Source organism: Heterodontus francisci, chromosome 12, assembly GCF_036365525.1.
Source record: "Heterodontus francisci isolate sHetFra1 chromosome 12, sHetFra1.hap1, whole genome shotgun sequence".
In the NCBI taxonomy this organism is placed as follows: domain Eukaryota; kingdom Metazoa; phylum Chordata; class Chondrichthyes; order Heterodontiformes; family Heterodontidae; genus Heterodontus; species Heterodontus francisci.
This window is the reverse complement of record NC_090382.1, coordinates 69,210,520-69,229,606: the sequence shown is the minus strand read 5'-3', so window position 1 is coordinate 69,229,606 and position 19,087 is coordinate 69,210,520. Positions and strand designations below refer to the sequence as shown.

Here is a 19,087-nt window from a genome sequence, read left to right as displayed (position 1 = left end):
ACAGAATGATCAAACTTTTGCATTTTGGACATTAAATTTTGTTTAGTAAATCATTATAGTGTTTTTATGTGTACTTTGTCTTCATGATCTAGATTTGTGATAGCTGCACTTTTATATTTAAAAGAAAAACTGTCAGTGTTACTGTTTGTAATGTTTCTGTTATAGATTTTGTCTGATTCAGAACCACACAGTTGAATTCAATCAGTTGGCCATGGCAAACTCGGATGGTTCAGAAGCTATGTTGAACAGAGTTATGACAAAAGACAACATTGGAGTTGCTGTACTCTTGGAGTTGCAAAAGGATTCTTTTGAGCTATCTCGTAAGTGTATCTGTAAAGCCTAAATACAATATAATGTTAATAATTACTGTGAAATATTGCTGAGTTCTTCCTCATTTGTTCAACGTATACATAAAATTAAATCCTCCATGGGCATGGAAAGCGAATTGTACAAGGATACTATCCTTTTTAAAAAAATTTGTCCTCTTTAGTTGTTGAGTTCTCAGCCTCCCCTCCCCACTGTATTCTGCTGTATTATGGACCCTTCAAAAGACTTGGCTCAGTTCTAATTCTTCGTCAAAGATGTCTGGTATTTTCTGTTGTCCATCACAATTGAGGAAAATTATTTTGGTGCTGGATTTTTTTGTTTATATTTTGACAGTTGAATAAATTAGAAGATATAAGGGATAATGAGCATGGTCAAGCAGGTGAGTTTTGAAGAGTTGCAAGTTTCTACAGCACTCATTGCAGAGTAGTGACCTAACTTTGGGGTTCTGACTCCTAGTGAGTGTCATCCTGAGAGATACCTTGACAAACATTGACTTCATCAGCACAGGCTCTAGTTTTGCCCATTCTGGCTCTAGAAGTATCATCAATACAAATGTACTGAGCGAGATTGATATTCAGCTGCCAGTTCCAATATTCTGAAGTAGGCATCAACTGAAGAGCTGCTAGTTTTGCAGGTGTAAGCTTAAGAACATGAATTCTCAAAGTGAGAAAAAGCACTGATTGTTCCAAAAGGAGTGAGAGCAATTAGATAAGAGACTGTAAATGTTATGCTGAAGAAACACTTCAAGTGGCAATGGATGACTTTGTCAAATCCTCTCCTAATGTGTAAATAGTTCAGTCATAATTAGTAACACTAATGCAGATCTTGGGGAAGCCAGGTCAGGGAAAATATGGTTGATCTCTAAGCTGCATGCTTTCTACAGCATTCCACTATGGGCACTGTAGCTGCAGGCACCAGCGTTTCTACTGGAGTATGGTATTGTACTGCTTTTTATCATGCTGGATGCCTGGGTTTGTACTTGAATACACAGCATTGTAGATAGAGATCCAGCTAATATGAGAATATTGAGAGTGATGGCCAAATAAGAGCCCTATTTGAGCCTGAGGAAGCACCTGTTTCTCTCTCTCTCTCTCTCTCTATACCCAATTATATGTTCTCATCACATTGGCCAATATGGTGGAGGGAGCTTTACTCTGTATTTGGCTGTGATATACCAAACCTGGGAGTGTTTGTTCATTGAACATTGCTGTGATAAGAATTCCATCCGCTTGTATCGACTTGTGTCGATGTGCAGAATTTTTTTTGTTCCGAGTATAAAACAATTTGTTGGAATGGAAAAGTGCAAAATATATTAAATTGAAATTTGATGTCTTAAAAAGTCAAAGATTTTTTAAAAATTTTAAAAAAAACTATTCTGTTGTATTGCATAAGGGAGTCAAGATTACGTGTGGTCTTCAGGTGAAGCAGGATTAGAGTGCAAGCAAAATTTGGACTTTGGTACACTAACATATTTCAGCCTCATGAAAGCCATACATTTTAGCCTTTGAAATCAAAGTATTATGGAAAATATATTACTATTTAATAATAATTTATAGCCATTTGGGATGTACACAGTATAGTTGGTTGGAGCATAGGAGTTTCTGCAGTACAGACTGAGCATCTAGGGGAGATAAAACTAATGCTACAGGACCAGTGCTGGTGTGAGAGTTTAATTGCAGGATGTGCTGTTTGCACAGGCAGATACTTTTATAAAATGTGAACATTGGGATAATGCTGACAAAATGGGACAAAAATGTGAAGTCAGGTTTTGTTGGTGAGTACTGTGCTGATGTACCATTTTAATATTATAGATATGTATATCTGAGAACAAGGTGAGAGCAATCAGTTTTCTGGTCTACATACCTAGAAAAAGATTTTTCTTGAATACGAAATATTCTGATAGTTTGACATTTTTCAATCTTAGCTGGGAAGTCATTTCATGGTGTCGAAAAGCAGCTCATTCTTGTTGCAAATGCACATATGCATTGGGATCCTGAGTATTCTGATGTGAAGCTGATTCAAACCATGATGTTCCTGTCTGAGGTGAAGAACATAATTGAAAAGGCTTCTCGTGCACTTAGACCTGGTGCAGTCTCAGGAGACCTTAATGTCATTCCACTTGTACTGTGTGCAGATCTCAATTCACTGCCAGATTCAGGTAAGGATTGCTACGCTGCCTTAGTTGCGTAATGGTGACTATACTTGCCAGTACTTTTGCGCATCAGTTAAATTGGGTCATTTATTCCCAGAATGTTAAGTCAGTTGTTCAGACATCAATCTTGTGAATTATGACTGAAAATAATTTGCAATTATAATTAAGTCTGTTGTTTATTGCGAGTCCATTCTGACCACCTGAAAGTGCAGCTTCAGATGTGTCACCTCCAATGTCATTTGCTCAAAGTATAAAAGTAGAAACAAAATTGCGGTTGCCAAACCATTGCCCATCCCTGCAACTTCCAGACTAACCTATTTGGTTCTGCATTCCCCTGGGCATTTACTTATATCCTCCATGGTCTTGCTCCCTCCCAAACCTCATACACCTCTCCAGTTCTCTGTCCATATCTTTGTCCCACTCTATAATGCTGGTCTACTGGGAATCCTTCACCTTCCCTGTGCTCTACCATTGGTAACAGTTTCTAGCCATCTCCCCTCTCTAGTCCGTATGCTGTGCCCCTCCCTTCTAAACCCCTTTGTCTCACTGCATTTCTCCCAGCCATCAACATCTTGCTGCTTGTCTTACAGCACCTTCTGTCCACCTCCACTAATCTGTCTTCCATTCCTTGAATTTGATCCAAAATTGGAGCACCTTGGGATATTTTGTTACGTAAAGGGTTCTATATGAATGAAAATTTACAACTAACTGATGCTGAAGCAATGGAAAAGACATCAAATTAATTTTAGAAGATTGCAAAGCCCACGATGCATCTTTCACACACAATTTGCCCACAAAGAATTAGTAAATTTTGTAACTTGAGGTCAGACTCCAGACTGAGGGGAACCAAACAACCACTACCTGTTTATCACTCAAACATCTGATTGACAAATTGTGAAGCAGTGAAAACTTTCTGAGTAACAAATAATGAGCAGAAGATCATGCAATCGTATTCCACAGTTTTTAATATCATTCAATATATGGTAACTACCACAAAACAATCAAATTGCTTAGAAGTTCTTCACAATTATTACCCACCATTTTCTATCCACACTCATCAGTTTATGTGGCATCATAAACAGATTAAAAAAACTACACAGTTCTGGAGAAATATCACTGAACATAGTTTAAAAATACGGTTAATTAATCTTACTTGAAAGAAGTTCCCTCACTTTTCCGTTGCTTCAGCATCAGTTAGTTGTAAATTTGCTTCCTAGTTGCGACAGCTTACTCTGGGTATTGTATGAGTCGACTGATGATGCATTACGTCTGGGAAGCAAGTTTACAACCAACTGATGCTAAAACAATAGAAAATACATTAGAAATGGGTCTAATTTTTATTCCAATCGTATCTTTGCCAAGTTAATGGACTGAATCAAGAACTAAAATAATATCTTGCTTCAATTAAGTGTTGTTGGTTTAGTTGCTGTGTGGCTCTTTATTGTTCAGTTTAATTTCTCTGCAGCTCCTGTGTCCAACTGTATATTTAACATAGATCTTTTCAAGATGTGTAACAGATATTAATTATTTATGATCTGAAAGGACGTTTCTGGGTACTCTGGTGTCTTTCTTTATCCTGACCCTGTCTTCGCTGCTGTTAATGTTATTTCTATATTCTGCATGACTACTACTTCCCATGGAAAACTCTCCCAGACATTGTGATTGCCCAGAACTCAATTAATTCTGCATTTACAGTAGAAATAAGCAATTGGTGATCAATGGTTGCTGGTGCACCCATTTAGACTTGTGCATTGATATGTCAGTAGAATCCAACCTTTCTGTGCTACCAATTACTATCACAGCTAAATACTTGAGACATCTATTAGTTAGTTTGGCTCCACCCTGATATCCAACTAAAAATGTGTTGGTTGTACATATCAATCTTGTATGGTGCAAGGCAGTGCTTCATCACCACAGCATTGCTCATTTTCTTTGAGTAGATGCCTTACTGTATCCATGAAGAACTGTGAGGACAAGCGTAATGTCTGATTCGTCCTATTATTTATACATAACTTCCACTATTTTTATATATTGAATAACAATTTCAGATAAAACTTAAGCAGAAAAAGTTGTTCAAGTGTTTATGTTCTGGCCGCTATTTTAAATTCTCTGCTCAATGTGAATAGTGTCCATTGGAGTAGCAAATAAAAACTTGGTTATTGCTAGGCAGTTTTTTGAAACTTCTAGCAAATGACCCATATTACTGCTCTCAGAAAGTTGGTGAATGCATTATTATATAAAGCAAGCTGTTGTGCAAGGAGAGGAACTTTATACCATTTGAAATGCATTTTTAAGGTTACAAAGTTTAATTGTTGTGTATTAATCACTGAATGAGCTCTTAGAAATGAAGTAAGAGGCTGCAGACATTCTGGTTCCAGTATCTTGTTACTAGAGTTCTTTTGTTTTGGTGTGATGTTTAACAGACAGGAAATGTATGCCAGACATAGATTTTTAGAATAAAACTAGCTGATTTCTCACAGCCTTGCTCATAATGAGTTACAGATTTTAAATGAACAGTGATGTTATGCTAATTAGTATCATTACGGGCACTGCTTTATCAGCTTTGGGAGAAGCCCTGGGAAGAGGCACTATGTTCTGGCGGTACTGAAATGGAGTTTCAGGGCTGTTAGTGTATTGAGGGAGATTTTTCGGTTTGGAGTACTTTGGAGAGAGGTTCTATTGGCTTCGGGATTGATCTGTGAATATGAAATCACTGGGAGAAGGGTCATGGAATTTCAGAGTATTGATGGTAGTCTTAGTGTCAGGAAGAATTGGGAGGGGGTCCCATGCATTGGATTTTTGGGCTTTTTAAGCTTTCTATTTAAGTTTGTTGTCGGCTTCTGCATTTCCAACTACTGTACATCTCCTATTTGTTTCTTGGCCTAGGTAATTTTGGCAACTAACAGAACTTATTGTTAGATTGGTTTAGCAGTTGGTTCCATCTCTTCACTAGACCCTGTATGCATTTTCAAAAAGTGACTTGAACCGTCAAATTTGTTTAACACTTCTTCTTCTTCTTTGGCCTCCTTATCTCGAGAGACAATGGATAAGCGCCTGGAGGTGGTCAGTGGTTTGTGAAGCAGCGCCTGGAGTGGCTATAAAGGCCAATTCTAGAGTGACAGGCTCTTCCACAGGTGCTGCAGAGAAATTTGTTTGTCGAGGCTGTTACACAGTTGGCTCTCCCCTTGCGCCTCTGTCGTTTTTCCTGCCAACTGCTAAGTCTCTTCGACTCGCCACACTTTAGCCCCGTCTTTATGGCTGCCCGCCAGCTCTGGCGAACGCTGGCAACTGACTCCCACGACTTGTGATCAATGTCACAGGATTTCATGTCACGTTTGCAGACGTCTTTAAAGCGGAGACATGGACGGCCAATGGGTCTGATACCAGTGGCGAGCTCGCTGTACAAGGTGTCTTTGGGGATCCTGCCATCTTCCATGCGGCTCACATGGCCAAGCCATCTCAAGCGCCGCTGACTCAGTAGTATGTATAAGCTGGGGATGTTGGCCGCCTCGAGGACTTCTATGTTGGAGATACGGTCCTGCCACCTGATGCCAAGTATTCTCCGGAGGCAGCGCAGATGGAATGAATTGAGAGGTCGCTCTTGGCTGACATACGTTGTCCAGGCCTCGCTGCCATAGAGCAAGGTACTGAGGACACAGGCCTGATACACTCGGACTTTTGTGTTCCGTGTCAGTGCGCCATTTTCCCACACTCTCCTGGCCAGTCTGGACATAGCAGTGGAAGCCTTTCCCATGCGCTTGTTGATTTCTGCATCTAGAGACAGGTTACTGGTGATAGTTGAGCCTAGGTGGGTGAACTCTTGAACCACTTCCAGAGCGTGGTCACCAATATTGATGGATGGAGCATTTCTGATGTCCTGCCCCATGATGTTCGTTTTCTTGAGGCTGATGGTTAGTCCAAATTCATTGCAGGCAGCCGCAAACCTGTCGATGAGACTCTGCAGGCACTCTTCAGTGTGAGATGTTAAAGCAGCATCGTCAACAAAGAGGAGTTCCCTGATGAGGACTTTCCGTACTTTGGACTTCGCTCTTAGACAAATTTGTTTAACACTAAATAACAGTCAAACAGCAAATCAGAACTAAAAAGGTAACTAATGTAGGAATCTGAGAAAAGTAGTAGTAACTCTGCCAACGCGAAGCCATTAATATCTTATGAAAATAAACAATGCGAAATGACTGGTCAGAAAGAGAATGAACCAAACATGATTGCTTATTTTTCCCCTTAGTAGCTGAAATTTCTAATGTCCAAAATAAGAGCCCAGGATTTGCTGGCAATGCAACAGCAAGTTAAAGGTTCCCACCATTATTAGTTTGTTTTTTGTGGTGAGGAAGAGATAAGCCATGAGTTGCAACTTGCTGGGCGAATATCCCCACCCTAAGCTCCCCATGTGCGTCAAGAAATTGCTGTATTGCACTGTAAAAACAAAACGTCGCAAAAGTTGGGGCTGCTATTTAATATCATAGGGATCCTGTAATTAGGGTGATGTATGTATCCATTGGCCGCCTACTTTGAAATCAGTTAGCAATGAAAGGATCTGTTCACAATCAGGATGCTAGTTAAACTGATTTGTTTAACTGATTAAACTGTTAAATTGATTTGTTGTGGATTCTGGCTGGGGGTAAAGTCAGTGTTAAATTAATTTCAGCAGGTCAGGATTTAGTTGAGACCCTTTGTCCCCATCCACAAAGTATTTGAGTTCAATCAAAATGCTGATTCCACAATTTAACACATGAATTAAAAAAGCTGTTTAAATTGGACCCTTAGGCAGGAGGCTGTCTTATTTATACTTTTGTGTCATATTGCATTGGCAAAAAAGCTTACAACTATACATTTTCCTGCATGTAATAAACTTTGTTTAAATAACAAGATATCCAAGCTGCTACCTCAGAGCTTTACTAACTATTCAAATCTTTAAATTTTGTTAGTTAAGGAGATATTATTGATTTTTGTTGTCCACCAAGGTCTCAGATCGCTCATTGACCTCACCACGCCATTATCAATTCCCACTTCTAGTAATTTGCAACACAAAATTAGAGTTGAAAGGCGAAGGGAAAAATTCCAACTCGAGGCGCTTGCTGTGAGATGCCCCATTCCAGCAAATTCTAGGACAGTTGCTTCTGTAACTGATTCTTATAGTTCAGTGACTAAAAACGGCATGATGTTGCTGTTTACTTTGCACCACTGGATGGTGCTGTACGTAAACAGACCTGCATCACTGCTCTAGGCTGGGCAGAAGATAACTGGATTTTCTCAGCCTTGTGCAACTATCTTCAGTTCAAGTCACAAAACTGCTTGGCTTGGATCTCCAGTTATGACATTTTATCATTGTTTTCCTATTACATTGAAGACCTTTTTCTTAATTTGTTCATGGGATGTGAGCATTGCTGACCAGGTCAGCATTTGTTGCCCATCCCTAATTGCCCTTGAGAGGGTGGTAATGAGTGACCTTCTTGAAACACTGCAGTCCATGTGGTGTAGGTAGGCCCACAGGGAGTTAGGAAGGAAGTTTCAGATTTTTGACCAGCGACAGTGAAGGAACGATGATATCATTCCAAGTCAGAATCGTGTGTGAGTTGGAGGGGAACTTGTAGGTGGTGTTGTTCCCGTGCATCTGCTGCCCTTGTCCTTCCACTATGAAATTGTTTAAGGGGCAATGAATTGCTGTGATGGGGGTCCATATGTTTCACGAGCTGCCGTGACCTCAGTCTAGCCCATCAGGTTATGGCTAAAAGGTCTTTCTTATCTATGCTTATGTTTGTGAAATGAAATACAAGCAAAGTTATGAGATTGGATTTTTGTTAACTGAGGGTATAAAGGGATATGGAGCTATGGTGAACATAAGAAATAGAAATAGAGTAGTTCATTTGGCCCTTTAAGCCTGCTGTGTCATTCAACAAGATCATGGCTGATGATCTACCTCAACTATACCTTACTGCACTGTCCCCAGTGGATAGAGTCATACAGCACAGAAACAGGCCCTTCGGCCCATCGTATCCGTGCCGGCCATCAAGCACCTAACTATTCTAATCCCTTTTTCCAGCACTTGGCCCGTAGTCTTGTATGCTATGGTGTTTCAAGTGCTCATCTAAATACTACTTAAATGTTGTGAGGGTTCCTGCCTCTACTACCCCTTCAGGCAGTGCGTTCCAGATTCCAATCACCCTCTGGGTGAAATTTTTTTCCCTCAAATCCCCTCTAAACCCCCTGCCCCTTACCTTAAATCTATACCCCCTGGCTATTGACCCCTCCGCTAAGGGAAAAAGTTTCTTCCTATCTAACCTATCAATGCCCCTCATAAATTTGTACACCTCAATCAGGTCCCCCCTCAGCCTTCTCTGCTCCAAGGAAAACAACCCTAGCCTTTTCAGTCTCTTTCAGTAGCTAAAATGCTCCAGCCCAGGCAACATCCTGGTGAATCTCCTGTGCACCCTCTTCAGTACAATCACATCCTTCCTATAGTGTGGTGCCCAGAACTGTACACAGTACTCCAGCTGTGGCCTAACTAGTGTTTTATACAGCTCCAGCATAACCTCCCTGCTCTTATATTCTATGCCTCAGCTAATAAAGGCAAGTATCCCATATGCCTTTCTAACCACCTTATCTACCTGTGATCTATGGACAAGTACACCAAGGTCCCTCTGACCCTCTGTACTTCCTAGGGTTCTACCATCCATTGTATGTTCCCTTGACTTGTTAGTCCTCCCAAAATGCATCACCTCACACTTCTCAGGATTAAATTCCATTTGCCACTGCTCTGCCCATCTTACCAGCCCATTTATATCGTCCTGTAATCTAAGGCTTTCCTCCTCACTATTTACGACACCACCAATTTTCAAGTCATATGTGAACTTGCTGATCATACCTCTTATATTCACATCTAAATCATTAATGTACACTACAAACAGCAAGGGTCCCAGCTCTGATCCCTAAGTGCTGGAAAATGGGATTAGAATAGCTAGGTGCTTGATGGCTGGCACGATCTGTGCTGTATAACTCTATGACTACTGGTCACAGACTTCCACTTGCAAAAACAACGCTCAACCATCGCCCTCTGCCTCCTGCCACTCAGCCAATTTTGGATCCAATTTGTCAAATTGCCCTGCATCCCATGGGCTCTTACCTTCTTGACCAATTTCCCATGCGGGACCTTATCAAAAGCCTTACTGAAGTCCATGTAGACTACATCAACTGCTTTACCCTCATCTACACATCTAGTCACCTCCTCGAAAAATTCAATCAAGTTAATTAGACTCGATCTGCCCCTGACAAAGCCATGCTGACTATCCCTGATTAATCCCTGCCTCTCCAAGTGGAGATTAATCCTGTCCCTCAGAATTTTTTCCAATAGTTTCCCAACCACTGATGATAGACTCACTGGCCTGTAATTACCTGGTTTATCCCTGCTACCCTTCTTGAACAATGGTACCACATTCGCTGTCCTTCAATCCTCTGGGATCTCTCCTGTGGCCAGAGAGGATTTGAAAATTTGTGTCAGAGCCCCTGCTATCTCCTCCCTTGCCTCACATAACAGCCTGGGATACATCTCATCTGGGCCTGGGGATTTATCCACTTTTAAGCTCGCTTATACTTCCTCCCTTTGAATTCTAATATGTTCAGGTATATCACAATTCCCCTCCCTGATCTCTACACCTACATTGTCCTTCTCCAAAGTGAACACAGATGAAAAGTAATAATTTAAAGCCTCACCTATGTCCTCCGGCTTCACACACAGATTGTCACTTTGGTCCCTAATGGGCCCTACTCTTTCCCTGGTTATCCTCTTGCCCTTAGGATAAATGGAGTTGAGCTGCAAATCAGCCATGATCCAGTTGAATGGCCTATTCCTGTTCCTATGTTCCTATCTCCTGTCTTTTGCACAGCCATTCACCAGCCCAGTGCAGATGCCTACTGTCAAAAAGTCCTAAGTTTCCTCTTTAGTAGTGTATTGTTAGCTTCTAGTTAGTTACATTGGCATCGAGCTCTTGTTCCATTAGGGGGAAAAAGCAGATAAAATTTCTGGACCTTCTGTTGTCCCTCCCTTTTCTCCCAAATAACAATTTCATGTAAAGTGATCCTTTGTGGGCATCTAGGTGAGGACAGGATTGAAGGTCAGTTGTGTCAAGTTGTCAGTAGTCTGCTGAGGAACCAGATTGCAACCAGTACACATGGAGCCATGCTTAAGCACAAGATGTTCAGGAGCTGGGATTGGGGAAAGAAATTTGAACGTTCTTGGGGAACAAAACAGATTGGTAGTTAGGCATTATAGCAGACCATTTTGTTGCTTTGAGTAGTCTGCAACTTCTGGGGAAAAAAAATCTAGATATCATACCACCTGTGCCATTATTACTTTATGGACTGCTATGGGGATTTCATTTATTGTTATACATAAGGTGTGCTTTCACCTTAGTGCTGCTTTGCTCCCCAATTGGTGCCAATCTTTAAGGATGTCTTAATCTCATCTCCCAGGTTTTATATTTTAGATAATGCTCTGGTATGTGGTGGGTTGTTTAATTCGGAGAAATGTTGTGGATCCAACCATAGAGGTAAATTTATGAGCCTGAACCTCTGCAATGGAGCTTCATCTTCTGCTGCTTATATGATTGTATGAATGCATTTCATACTTCATATTCATGACTTGAACCAGACCTGGTTCTCATACTCATTCTGGCTTCCTGTATAAATTTTTGATGCATGTACCTACTTTCCTGTTATTCCTAATTGAGTATGTTTGCGCCATATCCCGGTTAAAGGATTAAAAATATAGTTTAGAATAAGATTTTGCATACAGTGCAGTTGAATACCAAACGGATAAGGCTGGCTATGGAACAAAGTACAACAGCACCTCCCTGTGCACGCTCGCTTGCCTAATCACTCCTACAGTGTCTCGCACTCGCCCTCTCCTCTGGCCCAGCCCTCACCCCCATGAAGCACTTTAGAATGATTTTCTACATAAAAGGTGTCATCTAAACAGAAATTGTTTTATTTTGATACTAAGGAATTGTTCATTTTGCTGATTTTCAGGTGTTGTAGAATACTTGGCCACTGGAGGAGTTGATACAAACCACAAGGATTTTAAAGAGCTAAGATATAGTGACTGTCTAATGAAATTCAGTAATATTGGAAAAAATGGAACTCCAAGTGCAAGGATCACTCATGGCTTTAAGCTGAAGAGTGCCTATGAGAATGGCCTGATGCCTTATACAAATTATACCTTTGACTTCAAGGTAAGTACCTCAGCATTAGTTGCTGTTTAACAGAAATTGTTACACGTGTGATTCAAATATCAATATTAAAATGTCAAATTTAATCAAATATAAAACGCATTCAGGGATCAAGTTTTTTTAGGTGCTATGTATTTTTCAATATAATCCACTTCAGTTTGTCAAATGTTTATTGGCATATCTTTTGATTTCACCATGATTTCTTTTCCCTTTTATGTAAGTTTGTGTTGCCCTACTCCTTTAGTTTAAAGATTGTATAGGTCCTAGTCTCTGTATTTGGTTTTGAAAGCCTGGACCTTCGCTTAGCATTCCCCCCCCCAACTGTTCCCCCCCCCCCCCCCCCCCCAACCTTTGCCCTAAATTAAAATCTTCAGATCGAAACTGCTCAGTATAATTGGAGGGAGGAATGGGAAAAGGCACTTACCCAGACTATATGCCAAATGAGAACAATAGTTTTTGAAGTTCCACCATGAATAAATCAGTGATGGATTTTACTGACCCCCTAATGTCAGGTTTCGTGGGGGGGGGGGGTGGTGTGGGGGGCGGTGGGCCGGAAAATGCCTCCGGGAGAGGGCCATCGTGCATCCCGACACCGGGAGGGCCCAGCCCCCAATATTACTGGTGGCAGCGAGGCCTCATGGTGGCCCCCTCCCCCTGCTTGGCAACAGGACCCCAATTTGAATATTTAAATAAATTAAAATTATTGATTTAATTAAGCTCACATTGCCGCCTGAGGTCTGGCTGCATTCTTTGGCCCAGTGGCTGGCACTTGCACACCTTCGGTTCTCCTTCCGGGGAAACGAGGCGCCACACTGATGGGGGTGGGGGGCGGGGTGTAGGAGGAGGTAAGTTTATCAGTACGGTGGGGGCGGGGGGAGTGCGCAGGGAATGGGGATAAATTAACGTCATGGTTGTAGGGAGTGGTGGGAAGGGTTATAGTTGAAAGTTTGTGCAGTTTGCTGGAGAAGGTCAGATGGTAATGGTATGTGTTTTGGTGGGGGGGGTGGGAGAGGAACAAAAGAGATATATTTATTTTAATAATTCAGTTTCCCTTTAAATAGTTAATTTAGCAAGTAGGGCTGACAGCCCTTTAAAATGGCTCCAGCGCCTGCGCACAGGCAACTGACGTCATTGTCAGCGATGAACAGCCTGCCCCCTCCACGTGATGTGGGCATGGGGGCGGCACGCCTCACGGATGCAAATGAGCCAGAAGATTCCGCCGTTTTTTCATCTTGCCAGAGATCGGCGGCGAGATTATATAATCCAGTCCTCCATATGTTAGATTAAGTGCCTGATGGTTCTGTTGCTGATAATCTGTGGACTAAAACTTGTTGTCTGTAATAATTGCCCTCCATTTTGAGATAGGAATCAATTCACAGCACATAAAATCTCTGCAAGCATGACTTAAGAATTTCCAGTTTCTGTGTTGATAAAGCATGTTAAGAACTCCTGTATGTGGAACCAAATTGAAACAACATGGGATTTAGCGAGGGGATAGGCAAAGCAATCAGATGCTCCTTGGATGCTGTCCTCTGCCACCTAACCAGACCCAGGCCTACCCAGTTTCACAGCAGAAGAGGGTTCATATTTGGTTAAGGAGTGTCAGGGCATCAACTAGTGCATCCACATTCATTGCTACCATCCTACAAGCTGAAATTTGACATTGGGAGGAGACTGCATTGGATGTTTTATGACTAAGCAGGTACTAGTCTCTCAATGTTTTGGTTAAAAAGGCAGCTGACTAGAAATGTTAGCTAATAGTTTTCTTGGATTGCTGTGATCAGAGAGTTTTTCTTGGGATGGTCAGAGAGTGCATTTGGCCACGGAAGTACAGAAACTTTGGCCTCAGCATTGTTTGCTCTCATCTACTCTGAAATATCTTGTCAAATGGTACAATTTGGTACCTGTAGTTGTTTTCCAGTTTGATATTAACTTGGGTACTTCAGCCTATATGTGGTGTCAGTAATCTTTTGTACAAACCTGTAGCTTAATACTAGAATTTCTTTTAAAAACTGAAGTTGATCGTGACTGTTGAAAGTTGATTTTATTTTTCACTTGACTGCAGGGTATTATTGACTACATCTTCTACTCAAAGCCTCATATTAACATACTGGGTGTTCTTGGACCTTTGGATCCTAATTGGCTGATTGAAAACAGCATCAGTGGCTGCCCGCATCCACACGTCCCATCTGACCATTTCTCACTTTTTGCACAACTGGAGCTTTTACTGCCCTTTGTGTCACCAGTAAATGGTATCCATCTGCCAGGCAGAAGGTAGTTGTGTGTGTACTCTTTGGAGGGAAGCCTCTTAAACAATCTTGTAAAATTATAAAATCAAAGTACTGAGGAGTGAAGTATGGCCAGTAGGATTGTTGTCTAAATTATGTTCTTAATCAATTTTAAATTTGTTTCTTGGATAGCTTGTCTAAGTAATAAACGATAGTAGTCCGGTGCTATTTACAGATAATGAAATTCTGAGCCCTATTTCCTACTTTGTATATTGTAGACAAATGCCGAAAATGGGTTTCTTTACAAAGCTTCAACTGTTTTTTGCTTCTACATTTTTGAAGTAAAATGAAGCAAAATCTCCATTCTCTATACATAAGTTATACAGTTGATTCCTATTAGACTTTTTGGTGGGTGGGGTGGGTGGATTTGCTGCAATGTTTTATTTACGTAGGAATGTTCACAGAACAGAAACTCACGCTTTGGATTGCAACTGTGCACTTTGAAATCCAGCTAAGAGAATTACACATTTTCCATTGCCATCTTTTATCTGAATGTTTTGTAATATGGTGGAAAGTCTAATAAATAGTTACATCAGGCATAGAGTGCAGTTGGGATGAAAATGGGGGAAAGAGAGAATTGTAATCTGATAAAGAATATTGCTTAAAGGTATACTCAAGGATGGACGTTTTGTTAAAGACTTTATCTGCAAATGTTCATGGAAAGATATTTTCTCCATCTGCTCCCCTGAGTTTCATTTAATTATCTTTTTCAAGCTTATCATCCTATAGGTCTCATCCTGGTCAAGGCATCAATCTTTTTCCCATGTCTAAATATGGTTATGGAAATGTGGATTTTTTTTCTCCTCCCACTAAAATAGCACCTCTGCCTCAATGCCCATTAGACCCCAAGTGCTCTTCTTTTCTCTCAGTAGAAACTTGGAGTGCTTCAAACGAGAAGCTAAAATGTTTCCATAACATCCTTTTTAAACATCACTGAAACTGACAACTCTGTGGGTCTTAACCCTAGTGTGTTTCATTACATGTTCATTCAAAGCAAATATACAGGTGTAAAAGGACTGTGAGTTTGGTTTTTAAATTGCCTACTTGACAAAACAGTAAAATATTTTACTAAAGTGGAATCAACTGTGTATTGTTGCACAAAAATTCTGTCTAGCACTACCTTTTTGGGCCAGTAGTAGCCATTGAGGACCTTTCTTTCCATACTTCACTCCCACAATTTTGAGAAGTGTTTGTATAAATTTGAATTTGAATTTAGCCTTTAATGATTGTATATGAACCATAGAAGACCTGATTTAAGGCGTTTTGTACTAAAAAGATTTAAAACAGATTTGGAAAAATGATTGTATTGTAAACTAAGGCTAAATTTTTATCTGTTTCATGCTTTAAAAAAAACCATTTGTAAAGAAAAAAGAAGTTGCAACAGGTTTCCTCTGCTAATATTTGCACTGTTCTGGGTTTGTAACTCGTGTACTACTTTTACAGTTGAGGACATTGTTGATTTAAATTCAAGTATTTCACTCCTCAGGATTTGGTATCAGCATTCGAACCTTATAATCTTTGAATTACCCAAGTTCCTCTGATTTTCTTTTTACATGACGTGCCTCATCAACCTTTTTTATTTTTTGAGGGGTTTTTGGAACCAGCACTGCCTGTGCACGCGGAGAAATCCTGAGCATCTTCTTTTGAGATTTTTTTAAAAATAAAAACTGTTGAGATTTGTGAGATTTTATGAAGACACTTTTGTATAAGCTCTGTGGCATTTTTTTTTCTTGTGGAGCAATGAACACCACATTGTTGATCAGGTTGGGTACAGTAGGGTACAGAGTATAACTTTCGCCCATTGTACCCTAGCACTGCTTCTGTCCCTTTGCACAGTGCTACTTTTCACCAAGGATAGCTGCATCATGTAAGACCATACACTATCAATGTTGTGTGCTTTGATCTTGTAGAGAAGTAGCATTCCTTGGTAGGAATTTTAATGTTCTGAAGCAGTGTAAACTAGAACTGAGCTATATTTTGCATGCAGGTCTTCCAGACAAAGTTTCAAATCCATTATTTTTTAAATGGTCATGGTTTTGTGTTTTTCAGCTGGACCAGAGCTATATCTCTACTCTCTGTTCATTGTGCCATTGGTAGCATATTCTTAAAGCCAAGTATGCAAGCTTTAGTAGGTTAGCTTTTGCTGTGCTTTTGTTTAAGGTGCTAGGGGGGAAGAAGGGGAGCCTTTGGAATTAGCTTGTACTATATTATGCATTGAATGAGCCAGAGGTATAGTTTGATCTAGCTCTTTAGTTTCGACTGCAGGCAGAGAGACAAAAGAACACAACATGACACTAAAAAATTGGACCAGTCTTCATTCCAGTTTACAGTTAATGTGGAATGCAACTAAGTAGATTGTGACAAATTTTAACTGTTTTAAACATTTAGTAAAAAAGACAAAGCACTTAAATAAAGGTGGTGCAGACAAAACCAGGATGGAATGAGCAATTTGGGAAAACTCGCTAAGTTTAAAGATGTAATAAGTACCCATAATAGACTTACGATGAACCCTTGTCTGGGACCTGCAGTCGTCTTTGTTTGTACAATTAGCAAACATGTCCAATTTATAATCAGTAAACTAATTACTGGTAGTATTGTTTGTAGTAGATTTAATGAGTAGCTTTTTGTAAAGTGTGAATAAAAGGTGTTTACTCATGTTTTCCTTGCTTTACCATTTTATTAATGTACATCATGAAACCCCAAACTGAAGTAAATTAGGCAAAGTGGCCAATCAGTATTGATTTCATTGTTTCAGCTTTATGGTCACTTAGAATGGATATATACAGTACACAATTCAAAGGGGCTGTTAATTCAGACCAAATCCAAATGCTATTGTATACTTCATTTCTGTGACTGTTTAAACTGTGGCATCTTATTTAAATGCTGTACTGAAATTCAATTTTATCTCTTTGGTAGGGTATTTGTGGGAATTTTTATATGCAGTAATTTTTTGCATAATCCTACCAATGTAGAGATGTTTGGTTTTACAGAATGCAAGAAGACACTCAAGTCGGTACATTTTATTTAAGATTAAGACATCCCTTTTACATCTATTCAGAAAAGTAACAAACCAGTTTACTTTCTGTGTACAGTCACATTCACTCCCATGTCCAAAATAAGTGTATTCCAGTGAGTCCTTGATGGTAACTTGTAGGCTACATGAATCTGAACCTTCTCCACATTTCTTTAGTGATGATCACTACTCAGGATAGAAGGACATCTTTAGTTCTGTGCTAAACCTATTTCTACAGATTTCACTATATAATGCACTGCAGCAACTCTTGTTTACCATTTTCATGGGTGCACTGATCAAACCAGCAATTACATCTGCACTAAGTTATTTAAAAAAATTACAGCTACCTAGGCAGCTCTAAAGTTAAATTTGAGATGAAGTGGTAAACGAGGGCTTTTTAAATGTTATGTGAACTTTTTGGCTTGAATAGCAGTTGATAGCACGATGTTTTCCATAAACAGGGTCTGCTTGTTCCTGTGCACAGGTGTATTTTTCCTACTCACAGCTTGGACAATAAATTGTATATCTATTTCAAACTTTGTTTGCTGTATTTATTCATATTAGAAATATAGTAGCATAAGCTGTTTCTGAATACTGTCTACATCCTCAACCTGAATTTATGTCGAGCTTCTATAGACATCCCAAGGTACTTCATGGAGGCATTAGGAACGAAGGTTGAAGCAGAAGGAGAAATTAGGAGATGTGATGGAAAGCTTGGATGAAGAAATGGATTTTGAGAAGTTTTTAAAGGTAGAATGAAGTTAAGGTACAGTGGCGCAGTGGTTAACACCGCAGCCTCACAGCTCCAGCGACCCGGGTTCGACCTGGGTACTGCCTGTGCAGAGTTTGCAAGTTCTCCCTGTGACCGTGTGGGTTTTCGCCGGGTGCTCCGGTTTCCTCCCACAGCCAAAGACTTACAGGTTGATTGGTAAATTGGCCATTATAAATTGCCCCTAGTATAGGTAGGTGGTAGGGGAATTGAGGAAAGGTGGGGATGTGAGAGAGTAATGGGATTAATGTAGGATTAGTATAAATGGGTGGTTGATGGTCGGCACAGACTTGGTGGGCCGAAGGGCCTGTTTCAGTGCTGTATCTCTAAATAAATAAGTACATATTTGGAGAGATTTCCAAAGAGCAGTCCAAAGTGACTGAAACATTTACCTCTATTTGGGGGGGGGGGGGGAGGGGGAGGTAAAGTGGGATGATCAGAAGGCCGGAATCAGGAACAGCATTCAGGGGAGGTTATAGGGTCACTGGAATTTATTGAGATAGTATGAGATAAGATTCGTGGGATTTATATACCAGGACAAGGATTTTATATTTAATGTATTATGGGAATAAAGTCAGTGAAAACAGTGAGCCCTTGTGCGGGGCTGAACACAAGCGGAAAAGTTTATTTTAGCCAGGTTGGAATTTTATGAAGGGAGGAGAATGGAGAACCAATGGTTTAATGCCAGACAGTCTGACAACACAGTTGTCAGAGGCAGTTAGGGGAAAAGGGGGTAGAGTGTCATCAGCATATGTATGGTAGCTAATCCTTTGCCTGAAGATGATGCCAATGGGGCAACAAACACATTAGAAAGAGAAAGAGAGCTGAGGGTAGATCCTTGGTTGGTGGTGAGTGGTGACTCCAGAGAAGACCATGCATAGAAAAAAATGAACTTTGCCCCCTGGAGCTGGATGGCAGAGGCATTGGAGGAGAATGATATGATTAACTGACAGTGTAAAGCAGAGCCGAGTGGAAGTTAGATAGGAAGAGTTCAAACTAAGTGGGACACAAAACTGGGAGGCAACATGTTCAAAAACCTTGAGAGGAAAAATAGTGTGGAGATGCATCATGATTAGAACGAGTTTGAGTTTGAGTTTTTTAATGTAGGGTCAAAGCAGATTTGAAGGACAGGGCTGGCACATGGAAAAAAAATCATTGGTTGTGAGCATAGATCAAGAGAGCAAGTGGGCCTTGGAGATGGAAGATGGGAGAGAAATTTATAATGGTTATAGATTTGAATGAGAAGGCGGCGGGGGAGTTTAGGAGCATAGGTCATGAAGCAGTGAAGACAGCTGC

The 19,087-nt window shown here is 40.4% G+C and overlaps 1 protein-coding gene across 5 annotated transcripts in view; it reads left to right on the top strand.

Moving 5' to 3' along the window:
• The window catches only part of LOC137375906 (CCR4-NOT transcription complex subunit 6), an 86,997-nt gene extending 69,439 nt beyond the window's left edge, over positions 1-17,558 (top strand). For all 5 annotated transcript variants that reach the window (XM_068043573.1, XM_068043569.1, XM_068043574.1 and 2 more), the window contains exons 9-12: positions 166-320; positions 2,252-2,485; positions 11,522-11,724; positions 13,787-17,558. In XM_068043573.1, coding sequence (XP_067899674.1) covers positions 166-320; positions 2,252-2,485; positions 11,522-11,724; positions 13,787-13,999 — 805 coding nt within the window. In that variant the 3' untranslated portion in view covers positions 14,000-17,558. The remainder of the gene's footprint in view (positions 1-165; positions 321-2,251; positions 2,486-11,521; positions 11,725-13,786) is intronic.
• Positions 17,559-19,087: the final 1,529 nt, after the last annotated feature.